Source organism: Eriocheir sinensis, chromosome 15 (genome assembly GCF_024679095.1).
Source record: "Eriocheir sinensis breed Jianghai 21 chromosome 15, ASM2467909v1, whole genome shotgun sequence".
NCBI classification, from domain to species: Eukaryota; Metazoa; Arthropoda; class Malacostraca; order Decapoda; family Varunidae; genus Eriocheir; species Eriocheir sinensis.
This window is the reverse complement of record NC_066523.1, coordinates 19282165-19302555: the sequence shown is the minus strand read 5'-3', so window position 1 is coordinate 19302555 and position 20391 is coordinate 19282165. Positions and strand designations below refer to the sequence as shown.

At 48.8% G+C, this 20391-nt stretch overlaps 1 protein-coding gene across 2 annotated transcripts in view; it reads left to right on the top strand.

Annotated features, from left to right (window-relative positions):
* The window catches only part of LOC126999015 (uncharacterized), a 130107-nt gene extending 110805 nt beyond the window's left edge, over positions 1 to 19302 (top strand). For both annotated transcript variants that reach the window (XR_007753102.1, XM_050861337.1), the window contains one exon: positions 18502 to 19302. Coding sequence is in view for 1 of the 2 variants with exons in the window: in XM_050861337.1 (XP_050717294.1) it covers positions 18502 to 19080 (579 nt within the window). In the remaining variant the exon portion in view is untranslated. The remainder of the gene's footprint in view (positions 1 to 18501) is intronic.
* Positions 19303 to 20391: the final 1089 nt, after the last annotated feature.

The window sequence follows — 20391 nt, the reverse complement described above, 5'->3', positions numbered from 1 at the left end:
GAGAAATAGTTGTTGAACGGGTCCGTGGATTCTAAAGGTGGAGGAGGAGGAGGAGGAGAACAAGGAAAAAAGAAGAGGAGGAGGAGGACAGGGTAGAAAAAGGGCGAATGAGGAGGAAAACATTGAGGAAAGAAAGAGGAGGAAAAAGAGGAGGAGGAGGACTGGAGGAAAAGATGGAATGAGGAGACAGAGGAGAAAAAGAAGAGAAGGAAAAGGAGGACAGAAGGAAAGGGGTGAATGAGGAGGAGAAGAAGGAGAAAAAGAAGAAGAAAAAGAGGAGGAGGAGGAGACAGGAGGAAAAGATGGAATGAGGAGACAGGAGAAAAAGAAGAGAAGGAAAAGGAGAACAGAAGAAAAGAGGTAAATGAGGAGGAGAAGAAGGAGAAAAAGAAGAAGAAAAAGAGGAGGAGGAGGAAACAGGAGGAAAAGATGGAATGAGGAGACAGGAGAAAAAGAAGAGAAGGAAAAGGAGAACAGAAGGAAAGGGGTGAATGAGGAGGAGGAGAACAAGGAGAAAAGAAGAGAAGGAGGAGGAAGAGGACAGGAAGAAAAGGGCGAATGAGAAGAAGAACAAGGAAAAGAAAGAAGAGAAGGAGGAGGAGAAGGACAAGAGGAAAAGCGTGAATGAAGAGAAGGAGAAAAGAAGAAGAGAAGGAGGAGAGAAAGGGGGGTGAGGGTATTCCTGGCAGCCTCACATAAACACTTCAGAATACTGGGAGTTTACGAGCAGTTTTTAGCTCCCGTTCATTGTAAACTCCCTCCTTCTCTCCATCTATCCAAGCCTCTATCCCGCCCCTATCTCTCTCTCTCTCTCTCTCTCTCTCTCTCTCTCTCTCTCTCTCTCTCTCTCTACTACTACTACTACTACGAGAGAGAGAGAGAGAGAGAGAGAGAGAGAGAGAGAGAGAGAGAGAGAGAGAGAGAGAGAGAGAGAGAGAGAGAGAGAGAGAGAGAGAGAGAGAGAGAGAGAGAGAGAGAGAGAGAGAGAGAGAGAGAGAGTTGATGAAGAAAGAGAGGGTCACGGTTCGTATGCCACACCAACAAGAGGTCACCGATCCCTTGCTCTTCCCCCCCCCCACCACCACCACTCTCACCTCCCCCCCCTCCCCCTCCCCTTCCCCTCAACACTCAGAGGTCATCACACTCTCCTCCCATGGATAATTGGTCTTTACGAGGTCATAAAAAATGCTTCGATTGTGCCTTCCATGCTAAGTACAGGTAATTCCTCGTTGAGTGCCCAGGTGAACGGTGGAGGGGAGGTTGATGAGCGGCGGTGGCCAGTCGATGGGGACAGTGTATGGGGACAGAAGGGGACGCGTTGGCTGGGAAAAATGGGATTGTAAGAGGAGCACAGAGAGGAGGGAAGTGCATGAGGGATTGGCAGATGTTGGTTAATGTTTGTTCATGGTTAGTTAGGGAATGGTTATGGTGAGGAGAGTAAAGAGGAGAGGTAAGAAGAGAAGAATAAGAGAGTAAATAGCTGGGAGAAAGGGATGTTACAGAAGCACAGAGAGGAGGGAAGTGCATGAAGAACAGACAGATGGACGTTGATGTTCGTTCATGGTTAGTTAAGGGAAAAGCTGTGGTGAGCAGAGTAGTTAAGAGAAGACGAAGAGAAAGCGAGTAAAAGGGTAAATATATGTGTAAAAGTGTTTGTTATGGGAGCACAGAGTATAGAAAAGTGCATGAATGAAATAGATGGTTGGTAATATTTTTTTTCATGGTTAGTTAAGGAATAGTTGTGGTGAGGAGAGGAAAGACTTGAAGAGAAGAGTGACAGGGTAAGTATGAATTAACACTGTAATAACGGGAAATTCAAGGATCTTATTAAGGGAGTTATGATGAAGCAGGAATCAGAGGAAGACGAAGAAAGCAGATTGTTGGATAAGGAGGAAAAGCAGAAAGCGGGAGAAAAGATCTGCTAATGGTGGATAGAGAGGTGGAAAAGTGAGGATAAAAAAAATCTCAGAAAAAAAAGTCGCCAGTTTTACAAGAATAAGTCAAGGCGGAATAGGTCAAATCATGATAAGAGAAGTTGGTCAAGCTTACAATTCTGCATATCATGTGGCAATAGTTAGAGTGGTACAAAACCTTGGCAGCACAAACAGGAAAAAAATAATAACATAGACGAAAGGAAATGAGGCATCGACTTTGACTTTTGTGGGAGAAAGTAGTGAAGTGTTTGAGATCTGGCATATAGCACGATAAGAGATGAAAAAAAGTGTGTGTATGTGTTGCGTGTGTGTGTGTGTGTGTGTGTGTGTGTGTGTGTGTGTGTGTGTGTGTGTGTGTTATCGGATTAGCATAAACATATCTATAGTTACATTCCTTGAACTCAAACGTCATCCCTCCTCAAGTACCCGATCGGCCTTCTTTTGTTTCTTCTTTCTGTATCATTTTATTCTCCACTTCCTGCGTCATACTCGTGTTTGATTTCACTTAACAAAAAAAAAAAAAAGAAACGTTTCCTTAATAACACGCTGGCCTCGGAATGGGTTGAGGCGACACACACACACACACACACACACACACACACACACACACGCCAGACACGCAGACGCTACCGTTAATATTTGTCTTTATGCATTCGGCGACTTTCGTGTCTCGGCATCTTCTTATTAGACCGAATTAACTTTTATCTCCCTTGGAAGGAAGATGAAGGAGGAGGAGGAGGAGGAGGAGGAGGAGGGTTGTCTCAGAGCCTCACTGTTTCACCTTCACTTTCTCTTCTCCTCGTGACCTTAATTCTTTAAACACCCTCACGGTGTTAACACGCCCCAGACTGCCTTCACCCCTCCGCCGCCGCCGCCGCCACCACCATCTTCACCACCATCACCACCATGCACTACCACCATGCACTACCACCATCACCACTCATGCTTCACCTCCTTTGTGCCTTGCCGCCATCTCTTTTTACCACCGCCGCCGCCGTCACCACCACACCACCAATGGCACCGCTGCTACTCTATGTATGTAGGTGCCTCTTCCCCCACCCCCTACCCCTCCCACACACACAGCAAGGCACCTCGACATCTCACTCTCGCCCTTTCATCACCCCCGCCACGGCTCCTGACTGACTGACTGACCTCTTGCCGCACGCCCCTGAATCCGCCACTCGCTCCTATTGGTACTTCCTTCCCTCTTGTCCATCACGGGGCATTATACGATTTCCCAGAGGCTCTCGGCAGCAGCGCCCCCTTCAAAGAGCGTGGCAGTGAGTGAAGAGTGCTTGACGGATGCAAGAAATGTCGCAGGACCGAGGAAACTTAAAGAAACAGATCGTTCAAAAGGAAAACAGAATCGAACAGAAAGACCATTCATGTGCGTAAGAAAAAAAGAGGAAAAAGGAGAGAAAGGAGATATGGGCCCTATAAAGCCTGAGTGGACGGGAAAGGGGCGAGTGAAGAGAGGGGAAGAGTAAAGGAGGGCGGGAGGGGGGGTTAGAGGGGTGAATGGGGCAGCCGGGAAGGAGGAGGACCCTAGACACTGTGGCCCAACCTTATCAGTTCTGGGAAGACCAATAGAGGCCGGGACGTGACCTCACTAATTGCTATCTCGACACGGTTCAGCTTTCAAATATCAACCCCTGAATATCTCCTGCCAATATTTGCCCGAGCACCGCGCCGCAAGTAATCTTGGAGAGAATGAGTCTTGCTGATACAATACACTGGCGTCCAAATAGCCTCGAGGAGCACAAATATTTGGCCGAGTATCTACACTCAGCAAATATCGGACGCGGGTATTACCGGGCGTGTGGACAGCGCGCGGCCGATGGACACATTTCTCGGGGCGGCCTCGGCTTCAGAACCGCTGATATTGAGAAATACACGTACCGCCGCCCCTCGTTGCTGCCTCACACGTGCCGCGCTGCGCTGCTCGCTGTGTACGTCCTGCTGCTTAGTGCCGCCGCTCGTCCATTACTTGTGTTATTCGCTTGTGCCTCGTTGTGCTCCCGCTTCCCGTGCGATCCTTATGTTTCGTTTGTCGTGTTCCGTGACGTGCTTCCGTTCACCATTTTTGCTCCTCCAACTTCTTCTTTTTTTTAATAAATGTGAGGGTCTTAGATATCCGCGTTCGGCCTTGCTCATTCCCATTGGTACATCGGTCTCAATAAACTCAAGCGTGGTGAACTCCAGGTCTCATTTTTGTCCCGTCATCGTTCCCTCCAAACCAGCGAGTCAGTGATCAAAGTCCTGTTGAGGCCGTGTAAACAACGCCGCTGCTCTGTGGCGACGACTGGGGAAGGGTTGAGTCTTGCGCCTTTGAGTGTGTTTCAGATTCCCGGAACGTCTGTTTCCGGAATATTTTCAACGCGATCAAGAGTTCCTAATAAAATTTTGCTTTGCAATACTTTTCAATTGATGATAAATATTTCTCTCTTTGATGTATTTCCCAAGAGTCGAGAGAGAACGCTGTACGCCTCGTTCATTGAGGAGGCGGGTGGTGTAGCTGGAGGCGAGCCGCGGCAGCGATCATGGTGACTGACAGATGTGGTGGGGCCACTGAAGGCGACATGATTGCCTGGGTGGCGGGCCACGGAATGGGACGTGCTGGTGGGAGGGTCGGTGAGGGAGTACCATGACTCCCGCGTCCTCTGAGAGGGAGGAAATAACGGAGCAAATTATAAATACAATGACTCAGGGAGAAAGTTAAATGAGGAAGGAAAAACTCTGTTACTCTTCCTCCGCTGTGAACGCCGCCTGAGGAGGCTGACATGTTGCCGTTTTGAGTTGTGCCCAGGAGCCGAGGCCCGACAACAACTACAGCTGAGTGGATTACTGGGCTTGGGTGGCACTAAAGTGAATGGGGCGTCGGGTAGTGCTGAAAGAGACGATTGTGGCGGCGGCGGTGATGGTGGGAGCGGAGGAGCCTGGCACTGGCATCCCTCTCCTTTCCCTCCCCACCCCGCTCTCCCATCCTCATGCCTCCGTCCCTCTCTTCCTCTCTCACTTTCCCTCCCATCGCTCCGTCACTCACTCTCTCCATTCCCTTCTTCATTTCCTCATCCGCTACCCCTTCTCTCTCTCTCTCTCTCTCTCTCTCTCTCTCTCTCTCTCTCTCTCTCTCTCTCTCTCTCTCTCTCTCTCCCCACACTGGCACACAGCAGGGTACACATCCCCCTGTGTTTCGCCCTGCCCCCTCGGGTGTTGGCGCAGCTGAGTCACCCCGCCAGACGCCCCACACACTCCTCGGGGCCGGGAAGACGCGTTCTCAGCCTTGCCCACACCACGGCCTTTCACCGTACGCCCTCGCTTAATAAAGACACAATACAGACGCGTCCCACATTCCCGAAGCGACTAGAAAAACGGGGTGAGATGATTCAGCCTACAAGAGATGAGATGAAGAATTATTTACGTCCTTGAGGCGAGGGGTTGAAATGCAGTAGGACCTAACCAAACATCAGTGGCTCAGAACTTCACCCCGGCCGACGCCACAAGTTCCTCGACCTTATGATGGGGAAGGAAAATGGGAGGTGGGGGATGGGGAGGGAGGGGGGGCAGGAGAACCCTCAAGGCCCGTCAACAGCATCCCGCCTTCAGAGGGTCACTGGCGTCACATTCCTCTGCCCGTGTGTGTGTGTGTGTGTGTGTGTGTGTGTGTGTCCTCGTCATGGGGGCTCTCGTCCTGTCACTCGTTTCTCTCCCTTCATTGACTCTTATTTCATTCACTTCCTTAACCAAGCTTTCTTCCATCTCTCTCTCTCTCTCTCTCTCTCTCTCTCTCTCTCTCTCTCTCTCTCTCTCTCTCTCTCTCTCTCTCTCTCTCTCTCTCGTTTTTATTATGGATGTGGCAGCTTCGACTTCTTCTTCCACATCACACATCGGCCACTTGCTACTTGTTCCTTGTGACCGGCGAGGAGCTTGTCAGGGGGAGGCGGGGTGGGGAGAGTGAAGGCCAGCGAGAGACAGCAGAAGCAGAGATAAAAGCAAACAGACGGTCGGACGGGCAGGCATGCAGTCCCGACCCGCCAGTGCCCGCATCCCTCTGGCAACGCTGAACAACAATTGATCGGTAAATAATGGATTGTGTTCTGGGCCAAGTGAAGGAAAGTAGTAGACAATCCTTTTCTATATCGATTGCTGCGTGTTTGCGAAAGGTCCTGATCAAATTTTCCCATTCTCCTCATCCTTATCCAACGCTGAACATCAACTGATCAATAATAATGGATACACTTCTAGACCACGAGAAGGAAAGTACCAGCAAATCATTCTCTCTTTTTTTTTCTTTTTTTTACAGCAGAGGAGACAGTTCAAGGGCGTAAAATAAAAAAACAATAATGAAAAAAAAGCCCGCTACTTACTGCTACATCGATTCATACGTGTCTTCATAAAGTTCAGATCAAATTTTTACTCCTCCTCCTCCTCCTCTTCTACAATCTACTTGACTCAGTTCCCACAACATATTTTGACAATGGGACTTAAATCACCAGGAACACAAACACCACAAAACATAAGCAAGCGTTGGTGGTGTGTTGGAACAGATGGCACTCCCGTTTGAAGGCCAAGGACGGGTTAGAGAGTTCTTACCATACGGCATGAAGCGGGTCGGTCAAGGGTACGGTGCTGTGTGGTTCTTGAAATGAGGGTGAGAACGGTTTTAGGTACTGGTGGTAGGTAGGTAGGTACACGGGAGCAGATTGGAGAGAGGGAGGTTAGCAAGGGTACAGTGGAGTGTGGTTCTTGAAGTGAGGGTCAGGACGGTACGGGTATAATATGTAGTACGGGAGAAGATTAGAGAGATGGAGGTTGGGTTGAGGTACGGGGAGGTAGACACGGCCGCGGATGGAGAGGATAGGCAAGGCAAGGGTTAGCGTTCGTGTATAAACAAAGGCCACGAATGTTCCGTTGTGTGTAAAGCGAAGGGGGAGAGCCAGTCTATACTCCTGATGCCTAGAAACAAAGGAGGAGGCAGCGGAGGAAGAGGAGGAGGAGGCGGAGGATGTAGTGGTGAAGTTTGGAAGTTTGGAACTGGAGGAAGGAAGGGCTGAGAAGGGGAGAGCTCAGAGGGGTGAAGAAGAAAGAGAGGGGGAGACGAACGGGGCTCATTAAGGATATATGACTTTACTCTCCTCCTAAGTTCCGGCAGTGGGGCGTCGTCACTTATTCATGGGCGGCGCATGTATCATAGTTTTGCAGACGTCTTCTCCTTCTTTAATACATGAGCGCGGCGTCCCCCAGCCACTTCGCGGAAACCCGGGAGGAGGAGGAGGAAGAGCGCACCGTAGTTCACCCTTCGAGAGATGAGAGTGCAGCAGGTTAACCCCCCTCTCCCCTCCCCCTCACACACACATTCCCCCCTTCTGCATAAAGAGAGATAGAGAGAAAGCTGGGAAAGAGATCGTATGTCTGAGAGGCCTGGCAAACACCCCGGGGCCACGCTTCCTCTCCCCCAGGCGACATTCAGCTTCTTCCTTCCCCCCCGTGTTGAAATTTGCCTTCGAACTGTCCAGAATGACGCGCATGTATAGACTCGTGGCCAGTCAGGTGAATATTATGAAGTAAGACTCAGGGCTGGAATGCAATGGCGGTGATGGGGGGGAGAGAGAGAGAGAGAGAGAGAGAGAGAGAGAGAGAGAGAGAGAGAGACCAGACCTACAGTTACAAAAGAAAGAAAATGTAAGGCGATGGGTTATTCCTCTCACATTTTTTTCCTCTCTCTCTCTCTCTCTCTCTCTCTCTCTCTCTCTCTCTCTCTCTGATACCAATAATGCCATTTTTCCTCACCACTCCGTTCCTTCTTTCCTTCCTATTGTTTCTCTCCCCTCTTCCCTCCTTCCCTCCAAGCCTTCTCTCTTCCCTCCTTCCCTTCCATCCTCCTCTCTTCCTTCTTTCCCTCACAGACCCCTCCTCCTCCCTCTCCCTTCCTCCCCTTTCCCCCCCCCCCTCACCCACCTACCTACCCCCCCCAAGATGGCCGGCGGTGACTTTAATATTCTTAGTACAGAACTTCACTCCTTCGAAAAGTTTGAGATAAACTTGGGAGAGGAACGCCAATTTCATCTTTATTTTCACCGGCGGGGATGTTTCGTTCTCAACCTCACTCAACCTTAACACCTCACGTTCCAGTCCCTCCCTCCCTCCCTGCCTCTCTCTCTCTTTCTCCCTCTCCCCTCCCCTGCCTTTCTCCTCACCCGGAACCTTCAATCCTCATATCTGACATCCTATATCTTTTTTCACCACTTTCCTCCTCCTCGTCTTTCTCCTCTTCTTTATCGTTCTTTTACTCCTTCTCCTCCTCCTCCTCCTCCTGAATCCTAATAATCGCCTCCCACCGCGTCAGTAGCGTACGTTCATAATGCGGGAAGGAAGCTGAGAAGATAAAGATTTCTAGTTCTGCAGTTTCCCAGAAGACGTCATGTTATGTTTTTCAGTCTAAGTATAATAATAATCCTTGTTGGCAGCTCTCATATCGTCACCCTCATAAAATAATTGCCCAAGTCATTTTTCAGGAATTTCCAGGTTTTTGTTTACATCAATTTTTCAACATGTGATGCTCATTTTTGTATAGTTGCCTTCGTCGTTCAGAGTTTGAGTGTTCTAGAATTGGCCTTTTCATTTCTGTCTAAACCTTAAGCCAAATGAGATAATGAGGGTTTTTTTCTGATTTCCTGTAAAGTAGAAAATAATGACTTAGGCGGTTTGTTTCCGAAGGTGACGATATTCTCCCTTACCTGTGCGATTATATTTTCTCGCCTAAAATCACTGGCTTTGTCTTTTACCTGTAATGGATTGCCTGCGACTTTTAGGGCCGTATTATGAGACATTTCGCCGCCCAAGAACACATATTTGACAAGGCTTTCGTAGGAGTTGTGGGCATTTCCAGGGATAGTTTTATGACCCTGGTGGTAGTGTGACCCTTCTTCTGTACCGTGAACCTAAAGAAACACTCATTAGAACCCGATTGATCCCCTCTTTGACCTTTAGAAATAGCTGATGTGATGTGGCAAAGTGTCTTGTAATACCAGCCTTAGTTATGATAGACTCTCGTGTTAACTGAGAATTGATTTAATGTTTACACCCTGGAAGGATTTCTCGTGACTTTTTTGGCTTTATGCGAATGCTGTAAGTTTTCCTTCAACGATACTTTTGTCTTCTTCTTGGCTGCTTGGTTGGGAGCGTCGTCTTCCAGAAACTTTTACCACGCAGTCAAATTTACCTGCATAACCTAGCTCTATAATGGTGAGGGTTTTTTTCCGTACATTTGTTCCTACGTACGTTGAACCTACAGAGTTATATACGCTCTATTTATATAACTCTGTGGTTGAACCCTTCATAATATATATTCTCCTTTTTTTTCGTGCTAGTGGACAGTAATAGTATCAGTAGTAAGGGTAGTAGGAGTAGGAGAAGTAGGAGTAGAAGCAGGAGGAGGAGGAGGAGTAGGAGCGGTTAAAGAGAAGGGAGAACAGATAACATCAAAACAATCACCAGAAAGACCACAAACTACATCAGCATCACAATCACTGCCCAGATTTTGACCAAACACATGATGGACACAGCAGATCCCTCCCTCCCCACCCCACTCCCCAAAAAACACATACATACTCAATAAAAAAAAAAAAAATTAAACAGAAAAAAGACACGAGAGGAAGCAAAACAAAACAAAGAGAAGCAGCCAAGAAGAGAGGAGGAGGAGGAGGAGGGAGGGAATGAGGGAAATTCTGAGGAGTATCTGTATGAAGTGGAAGCCATTATGAGGGATCAGAGGCTTATTTTTCTTCATGAGGGGAATGGCTGAGACGCCGGCGGAGTGGCTGAGGGTGGCTTAATAGCTCTGTTCATGGCTTGTGTGGCTGCTACTCCCCCTTCAGAAGCCGAGGGGGGGGGAGGGGGGAGGGGGGCGAATGTTAGATGGACGCCCGGATAAAGGGAATGGCTGTGTAATGGAGAACCGGGTGGAGGAGGGAGGGGTGGTGGTGGGGGTGGTGGAGGTTAAGGATAAAGGTGGTGGTGGTGGTGGTGGGTTGTGTACGTGGTGGTGAGAAAGTAGTTGTGTGTGTGTGTGTGTGTGTGTGTGTGTGACGCTTTCAAGAGACATAAGTTAACGACAACAACCTCTCATACTCTCGAGACTTTAGATAAACGTGTCTTTAAATAATAATATGAACTTGTTATCTATCGCTTTAATGTTCTTTCTCATTGCCCTTTTTTTTTACAAGATGGACGCGATAAGAGAGGTCAAATTTTATGGGTGATTTGCACATTTACTCATGGGTACGATGCAGCGACACACACACACACACACACACACACACACACACACACACACACACACACACACACACACACACACACACACACACACACACACACACACACACACACACACACACACACACACACACTCACACACTCTCACACTCTCTCTCTCTCTCTCTCTCTCTCTCTCTCTCTCTCTCTCTCTCTCTCTCTCTCTCTCTCTCTCTCTCTCTCTCTCTCTCTCTCTCTCTCTCTCTCTCTCTCTCTCTCTCTCTCTCTCTCAGTTCCATCTTCATTGTGTTATCTCCTTTCTTTTCTTCTTCCATGATGCGGCTATCACGTGCTTCAAATCCCCTCCTCCACCTCCTCCTCTGCCTCTTCTCTCTCTCAGTCTTCTCATTTAGTATTTTCCTCCCTCTTTTCCTTCCTTCCTCTCCGCTCTCACCCCTCCTCCTTCCCTCTCCCTCTTCTCCGCGACCAAGGGCCCTCCTCATCCCCTCTCGGAAAGTCGGGATTTCCTCTTCTACTCGGGAGGTGAGGCTCTCCACCGCTCCTCCCTCCTCCTTCCTGCCAGGGGAAGCAGGTCTCCACGAAACCTTCCTTCCCATCTTCCTCTTCGTTTTCCTCCTGCTCTTCCCTTCCCTTCGTTCCTGGGAAGATGAGCTCTCTGCAAAGCCTCCTTCTTCCCCTCTCTCCTCCTCCTCCTCCTCTTTCCCCTCTCTCCTCCTCCCCCGTTGAGCCCAGCGCCGGCAGTTAGGAATTTTCTAATATTCGACAGGCGTGTGTTTACCGAGGTGTATGGGAGAGTGTTGCCGGGCCGGGCGGCGGAGGCCCAGCTGTTGTCCCGCACACGGCCGCGGCAGCGAGGCGAGTATATAGCCGGGGAGTGCTAGAAACGACGGGAGAAATAGTAATGCTGGAGGCGGTGGGTGCAGCGGTCGTAGTAGTTGTTGTTGTTGTTTATGTTGTTGTTGTAGAAGTAGTAGTAGCGGTAGTAGTAGTTGTAGCAGTAGTAGTAGCAGTAGTATTAGTGGTGGTGGTGGTGGCAGTAGTGAATATAACAATAATAATCACAAAAATAGTAAAGAAAATAACAACAATAACATTAATAACAATAACAACAAAAGTAATATTAATAAAAACAGAACACACAGATTAAAGAGCTGGACCGCAACACACATGGGTCCCACAAACAATTTTTTTTTTCGGACCTGTGGACAGTACTTAGTGACCCTTCAGGTGCGCCCCCTCGACCCTTCTGCCCCCCCACGTTCCCCCCCCCCTCCCCCAGCCCCGTCAAGCGGCCGGGGTCGAGTCGGGGCGGCGGGGCGAGGCAGGCCACTGGTCGGACAAAGCCTCGTCTTAACTATTTTCTAGCCGAGCGTTGTGGTGTAAGATTCTCTCTCTCTCTCTCTCTCTCTCTCTCTCTCTCTCTCTCTCTCTCTCTCTCTCTCTCTCTCTCTCTCTCTCTCTCTCTCTCTCTCTGTATGTATATTTTTTTTATTTCTCCAAAGAATCCACACAAAAAAGACAGCGTCGCTCAAGCCCAGTAAGTGCAGCATTCCTCGTGGGTTTAAACTTCATGAGCGAAGAGAAAAAAATACCAATAAAAAAATTCAGCGTACAATTTTTTTTCTTTTTATAGTGTGGCTCTGCGTCAGGGTGTCTTGCAGGGTCGCTGAGGCACACACACACACACACACACACACACACACACACACACACACACACACACACACACACACTTCGAGACGGCGGCGGCAGGAGGAAGAGGAGGAACGAACATTTTTCAGTAATGACGGAAACGATCGTCGCCGCCCGCTGCGTGCCGCCTGTTGCGCCCCTTCTTTATGTGACGCCCCGGGATAAGATTATCAGCCTGAGCTTTTCTCCTTTTTAGATTTGCTACTTCTTTTTTTTCGTCTCTCTCTCTCACTCCCTGCTTTCGTAATTTCCTTGTGATTGTTGGGCCAGGCAAGCGAGAGATAGAGTCAGGTTCCCGCCACGTGTTAATCGTTAAAGTTGGGTACGATGAGAGGACGACGCGAGTGCCCCTTACTGACCTTGGTGCTTGGCTTTGAGGGGGGGAGGGGGGGGGGGGGAGTGAGGCGGGGAACGAGGGGAGCAGCGTCGAGGCGGAAGTGGCTGTATATGAGCTTTTGAAGGGAGAGGGAAGTGTAAGGGGGGAGGGGGTGGAATTCTATGTCCTTTTTTCCTCTCTCTCTCTCTCTCATTCTCTTGTATAGTCTAAAGCAATAGTGTTCTCTGTGTGTCTGTCTCTCGGCACGTCTGTGAGCTTCCTCCTGTTTGTCTGTCTGTCTGTTTTTTGTTTGTATTCCTGTTTGCTACTCTCTCTCTCTCTCTCTCTCTCTCTCTCTCTCTCTCTCTCTCTTGTGGCACTCCCGGAGGCGGCCACGGCGGTGCTGGAGCGGCGTCGAGGCGGCCGAGGAGGGAAGGTTAGGGTGAGGCGGGTCGTAGGAAGCTCGGCCTTGGGAAATAAATCCAGGGCGTAACAAAGGGAGAACAAAGGGCGGAAAAATACTTCTGGGGCAATTTCATTATCTTTTCAAGGGTTTTATTAATACTTAAGAACGCCGTGGCAGGGCAGACTTGATTAAAAAGTTCGATTAAAAACACCAGAACTCCCGTCTCCCCTTCGTTAGTGAGGCTCTGTGTGTGTGTGTGTGTGTGTGTGTGTTAGTGTGTGTGTATGTGTGTTTGCCTTTGTTTGGGCCCACCTCTGATTCCTCCTCCTCCTCCTCCTCCACCTCCTCATATTCCCCACTTCCCTTTTCTTCTTCCTCCTTCCTCCACTGGACTCCCCTCTGATTCCTCCTCCCTCTTCTTCCTCCTCCTCATTTCCCTATTCCTTCTCCTTCTTCCACTTATCCACTTCCACTTATTTCCTCCATTGGACTTCCTCTTCCTGATTCTCCTCCTCCTCCTCCTCCTTCCTCCACTTTTATTATTTCCTCCATTGGACTCACCTCTGATTCCTCCACCTGATTCTTCTCTTCCTTTTCTTCCCCACTTTTCCTTCTCCTTCTCCTCATTTCCCTGTTCCTCCTCCTCCTCCTCCTCCACTTGTCTTATTCCCTCCAATGGCCATCTATCTTCTTTGTTTCTCCCGTCTTTTTCTCTCTCTCCCACCACAGCTCCGTTTTTCGCCCTTGTCATCACCTGATTTGTTTTCTTTCCCTTCCCTCACCATCGTTCCTTCAGGCGGGCCCCATTTTTTCCATCTCTCCATCTTCCTTGTCAAAAGCCACTGAGGGTTTCCACCGCCCTGGCCATCCCATTCCTTTTTCCCTCAGTTTCTTCATCATCTTCTCCTCTCCGCCAGAACCCTCCTTTTCGCCTCCTCCTACTCCTCCTCCGCCCCCTCCTCTGCTTCTTCCCAACCCTTCCCTTTTTCCATAGCGCCGACCCTCCATAATTGTGCCTCATCATAGGTCCGCCTAAATGCCCTTTCCTCCCATCATTATCGCTTTATTTCTCCTCTCCTTCGCCTCGCCGCTCCCCTATCGCTAAAGGAAGACAAACTGCCTCCTCGGGCTGACACCGCGGGACCGATCCAAAGCCCCAAAACCTGCCCTTCCCTGCCTGCCTGCCTGCCTGCCGATCCTGACCCTGCCCTGCCCTGCCCTGAACTGTTCTGTCGTGTTATGGTATGCTCTCTCTCTCTCTCTCTCTCTCTCTCTCTCTCTCTCTCTCTCTCTCTCTCTCTCTCTCTCTCTCTCTCTCTCCTCTTCTTCCTCTTCCTCCTTTTCCTCTCCTCTTCCTACCCCTCTCCTTCACCTCCTCTTCTCTCTCCTCCTCCTCCTCGCCGCTGGTCGGTCGAGAGGCTCCCAACATGTTTATCGGTGTTTTTGGGAGCCGTGTTCCGCCCAAGTGCCTCCACCTTCGTTTATTACTTGATTTTTACGCCCCTTTTATGAGTAAGATGACACAGTGGCGATCACATTTTACTGCTCAGGTCCACTTTGGAGTTTTTGGCCTCTTCCTTTTCCTCTCCCTCTCCCCTTTTACCTTCTCGTCCGGTATTTTCTTCTTTCTGTGTTTCTCTTTGTGTAATTATCCATCTCTCGCTCTCCTCTCGCTCTCTTCTTATCCCTTTAACTTCCCCTCCTCCTCCTCTCCCCACCCCCACCCCGCACCTTCCCCTTCAGCAGGCCCACGCAAGGGTTGAATAGGTTCCCGTCTTCGCCGAGGAAAAGAGGCGAGCGCTCCTGCCACTGATAGGAGGGTTTGTTGAGGGAATAAAAGTGACTTATTTACTTATTAGACAAAGCGCCGGCGTGCCTTGGCGGTAGACAAATCTGGGTGTGTTTAGAGAGTCTATTGTACACGCCGGGGCCGGAGGGGAAAGGGTTTTATTACTTGTTTGAACAGTGGCTGCAGATGAGACTGTGAAGGTGTGTGTGTGTGTGTGTGTGTGTGTGTGTGTGTGTGTGTGTGTGTGTGTGTGTGTGTGTGTGTGTGTGTGTGTGTGTGTGTGTGTGTGTGTGTGTGTGTGTGTGTGTGTGTGTGTTTTGATCCTTTCTAAGCGAGGAGAGTTGCGTGTGGGTGTGCAGGTCTTGTTTTGTGCTGACTCGTCTTGTTTATACCCGCAGATGACGTGTGTGTGTGTGTGTGTGTGTGTGTGTGTGTGTGTGTGTGTGTGTGTGTGTGTGTGTGTGTGTGTGTGTGTGTGTGTGTGTTTAACCATCTCCCTATCGCGCATTTCCTTATTCATTTGTATTTTTGTTGTATTTCATCTTTTCTTCCTTCGCATTTACTTTCTCTCGGCTTAGATCCTTCCAGTAGTACTCCAGAGCGGCCCATCACTTAGCCGCGTTCTCTGCACCTTCCCTCTACTCTGCCTCCCACGTCTTGCTGATCCATGGTCGGTATTATACGACTCTCGCTTCTCACATCAGCTATTTCTAAAGGTCAAAGAGGGGGTCAGTCAGCTTCTAGTGAGTGTTTCTTTAGGTTCACGGTACAGAGGAAGAGTCAAACTACCACCAGGGTCATAAAACTACTCCTGGAAATGCCCACAACTCCTACGAAAGCCTTGTCAAATATGTGTTTCTTCACGTTCACGGTACAGAGGAAGGGTCAAACTACCACCAGGGTTCATAAAACTACTCCTGGAAATGCCCACAACTCCTACGAAAGCCTTGTCAAATATGTGTTCTTGGGAAGCGAAATGTCTTATAATACCGAACATAGTCTCCCCTGCTTCCATTAGTGTACATAAACCTCCCCTTTCTTCCACTACGTTAACCCGGCCCTCGCCCCTCAACTCTTCAAACCACTTCTCGATTCACGTATTCTGCCCCAGCTCTATCCCTCCCCTTCTACCTGCCTTCGCCTACCCTCTTTCTAAACTTTTCTCTCCTTTTATCCATCTCCCCCTTTTCCTCTTCTTCCAATTGCTGACTTTCCTTCTCTCTCTTTCTTCCTCCTCCTTCTCCTCCTCCTCCTCCTTCTCCTTCTCCTTTTCCTTCTCCTTCTTCTCCTTCTCCTTCTCCTCCTTCTTCTCCTCCTCCTCCTTCTTCTCCTTCTCCTTTTTCTCCTCCTCCTTCCCCTTCTCCTCCTCCTCCTCCTCCTCTTCCTCCTGAGCCATCCCGGTCACGTCCTCCATCTTTGCAGCCGTACCGATGATTCAAGGTTTCTTCGTCAGGGGAATATGCATGAGCTCCTTGCTAGGCGTCCCTCCCTGAGTGGTCATGGACGTCTCCTGTTCACTAAAAAGCTCGAGGTGCGCCTACTGACAGCCATACCCGCGGGCCATCGACGGCAACATAGCAGGAACGCCTCCGTCTCGGCCAGACCCGTCCCACCTAAGAGTTTCTCCCAAGAGATTCTCAAGCCGCTAAAAGTCTTCCCATACATTAATAATGGGTTTTAGACTAACCTTTTCCCCTCCCTTTAGGTCTACCTCTTTTTTTCAGCGTTTTAATAAGATACTAAGATGAAATTCACTTCCAGTTAATGTGATGAGTGTCCTTCCGTGAGTTGTTCCAGTCACGGACCATGAAACACAGACAGGAAGACGACAAGCGGTCAAGGGCAGTCTTGTGAGGTGAACTATACGATGCTTTTTTTTCTTCTAAGGGCCAGCCTGCAGACCCCACCACCGCTGCACTGCTCTGCCTGACGTTCCCTCGCTGCCCCCAAGATGCTGCCTTTTATGGCCCCATCAAGATATTGCGGGATATTGGGCTCGGCATGAAAGCAGTGACATACTCAGTTGAGGCAAATGTGTCAATCCAAAAGCAACTCTTTATAAATTTGAATTAGAACAAAAAACTTTATTCGCTTGGACCGTAAGATGTGAAAATAATATCCAACCAAAACGACAACATTTTTCAATTTATCACGCACGTGAGGCCCATCTGTTCCATATAAAAGCACGTTTGACAGTTTCATCAGCAGCATTTACTCGTGTATATGTCATTTATTTTTTAATAGTGAAAACTAGTGAATGGTTACCAGGAATAAATACAAATACCGCATTCGGTGTGTGAAAGGCCGCCAGACGCATGAGTGTGAGTGAGAGGGAGAACACATGTGTGGGTGTCAATGTTTTTTGTTATGAGATAATATACACTTCTTTTTTTATTTCCCGGTAATTTTGCGTCTGCTTTTCCCTGACCGCCACTGATCATGAGCAAGGAACAGCTTATATGTATATAAAAAAAAATCAAATTATGCTTTCCTGGAACTTCTCTCGAAAAAAACTAAGGAAAAAAATATATATTCTGCAGAGTGCGGAGCGTGTGCCCAGCAGGAAACGGCCGACGCGCCTTCAGTAAAGTTTGGCCTGAGCTGTGGGGCGTCGTGGCCGCCGCGGCGCCGCCAGCACGAGGTGACTCCCGTGCCTGCGCCGCGTCGAGGGCCGCTCAGTATCTTTGGAATTTCCTCCTTGGAAGTGTTTGGAATAAAATTTACACGCTAATGTACGCCCGGCCGCAGGAAATGTTTGTGTGCGGGAGGGGGGCAGGGGGGGCGGGGGGCGGCGGGTCTGGTGCAGGCGCGGGTCACAGCCAGGTATAAAAGTCGGGGTGAGAGTGTGTATCTCTTTTCTCCGCTTCCTTTTACTCCTTTCCTACTTCCTCCTCTCCCGCCTGTTTTTTTCTTGCCGTGTTTTTTCCTCTTTCCCTTGTGACTTCTCTTGTCCCTCTCCCTCTTCAGGTTTTTATTTCTCTTTTTGCTTTTATCTCTCTCCCTCTTCCACTCTCTCCTCACTGCAGTGTTTTTAATGTCCTCAGTTTTAATCCACTGTCCATATTATTATCTTAAGTATTTTTCTCTCGTTCTTATGGTTTCTCCTTCCTTTGATTATACGCTCCCTCCTTCACTATACATAAACTGTTTGTCTCTTCCTCCTCATCTTCGTCCTCGTATATACTCGCTCTCCTCCTCCTCCTTCATTTTACTCTCGTTTCTCATTCCCTCTCCACTCTCCTTGCCTCGCTCTCTTCTTGCCACTCCTGTCCTTTTCTCTCCTTCTCCCTCCTTTCCTCCTTAATAGTCCCCCATTGTGATTTCGTAGCGATAATTTCACCAATCTGGATGGACGGAAAAAGGTGCCGAGTGCTTCTTAGAGCCAGAAGAGCCCTCGTAGACCTCTCCAGCCTCTGTCTCTCACAATACCACCACACACTGTTAGCATAACCCCCTACCTCCCCGACCCCCTACCAGTGATGCCAGGCTCCACTCTCCTCGGGCCCTCATCCTCGACAGCGTTGCCATAATCACGGTTTTTAATCACTCTTCCGTCCAGCAGCGTTGCCATAAAACAAGAGCATGACGCGCCACTCATCCTTGTATTTTAAAGGAGATAAAATCATAACTGTGTTCGCGTTATGCTGCATTGTGTGTGTGTGTGTGTGTGTGTGTGTGTGTGTGTGTGTGGAGGGTCTGACGCTAATGACCCTGCTCCTTCTAGTCCTTACAAGGGAGGCCTCATTATCAGGCTACTTTCACTTTCTTAATTTCAGTCTTACGTCAACATTATCTTTGACGACAAATACCGCTAATGCTGATGGTCCCGCTGATGTCTTTGTGTTCGCGTGTGTGTGTGTGTGTGTGTGTGTGTGTGTGTGTGTGTGATAATGGTAATACTAATAACAACAGGTTCCATTCGTATATCCGTGATGATTACTGTTAGACACAAAGCATTTACTGTTATTGTTAAAGCGTCTTCATTAGTATAATTATAATAGAACAGCCAACACCACTACCACCACCACCACCACCACCACCACCATCACCAGGGCCAACATTACCAACGTCATTATCGTTATTACAGACACCGGAACAACTATCACCAGCACCACCACCACCAGCACCAGCATCATCACCATGGACCCAGCGCGTGACTCCTATCAACGACCACATGCAGGTAGGTTACCCGCACTACTTTTCAGCCGCACTTTATCTCCCTCATCACCACTCGTTATCCTTCACCAAGTCATCACCACCACCACCACTACCATCGCCGCCGCCGCGCTATCATCATCACTCACTACTGAAGCTAATCACTGCTCGCCCCTCTCCAAGTTACTCGCTTTTCATCACCTCGCTGTCACCACTCGTCACTGGCCCACCACCACCTCCACCCTCACCACCCCCTCCGCCTTCCTCCTCCCCCAAAGCTCACTGTCTGCCACCCGCCTCCTCATTCACTGCTTGGGTGGATGTGAGTGGATGGGTGGATGGTTTTCTCTCCCTCCAGGCCGCCACCACCACTTCCTGTCACCTCTTCCTATCTTCATCATCACCACTTCTCATCCGACTACCTCTACTTCCTTCCTTCCTTTTCCATCCCTCACCTTTTACCCCCCCCTCCCCCCGTCACAACCACCACCATCAACAACAACAACAGTAACGACTCTCCTCCCCCGTCTTCCCGTCTCCCACGCCACTTCCCTTCCTTTCCCATCTGTCAACATCCGTCTCTTCATTGCACAACCTCACCCTCGTCCTTATCTGCCATCATCACTACTTCATCATTATCATCACAACCTTCCATACCCCAACTCTCCGTGATGCTTCTTTCCCCCCCTTCTCTAGCAGCCATCATCGTCATCATTATCATTACCATCATCAACCACCGTCTATCATCACATCAAGGCACCATCATCCCCCCCCCCCCCCACCGTCACCACATGAGTCATCGGGTGCAGCTTGACAGATGGACTCACCTCACTATTTTTCTCCTCGGGGAATGATAATAAAATCGCCTAATTACCTGCACACACGCACACCTTCCTTGATTACGATGTCAAATGCAGGTACACACGCGCACCCAAACACGCACTTCCAGGGACAGTACACACGCTTGTCTCTCTACTGGGATACACAAACACACACACACACACACTCTCAAGCACGCACAGACATCGTACACCGTGCTTGATTAGAAAGACACACGCATGCACTGACACATACACCCACACAAACATACACTCATATAGACATACATACATATATTCATGCACGCACTGACATCGTACACCGTGTTTGATTAAAAATGACACACACACACACACACACACACACACACACACACACACACACACACACACACTTTAATCACCTTGCTTGAATTCAAAGACACACGCACCCAGACACGAATAGACACAGAACACCTTTTATGTGGGAAAATCATTCATGCAGTAACACACACACACACACACACACACACACACACACACACACACACACACACACACACACACACACACACACACACACACACACACACACACACACACACACACACACACATTATGATTAAAATAAAAGTAAAATTATGTTGAGGGACAGCATGTTTCAACTTATTTAAATGTATATTTGTATTTATATCGTTACGTAGTTATGTTTATTATGTTTGCATGGACGTATAAGTTTCTGCGTGTGTGTGTGTGTGTGTGTGTGTGTGTGTGTGTGTGGTTAACGAAATACTCATAATTCGCTTAATATCATAAAAACAAGCGAGATATGGTAATGTTCGTTATTTATTTGAGTCTATGATGCCCCTTTTGTCCCCTGAATGGGCCTTGATCCTTCTTTATGCTGTTTTCCTTCACTTGACCTAATAACTCCTTCACAAGTATTTCCTTCCCTCTTTCTTCCCTTCCTTCCTTCCTTTATATGTATCCCACTCCTCCTCTCCTGACTGTTTCTCTCTTCTGTC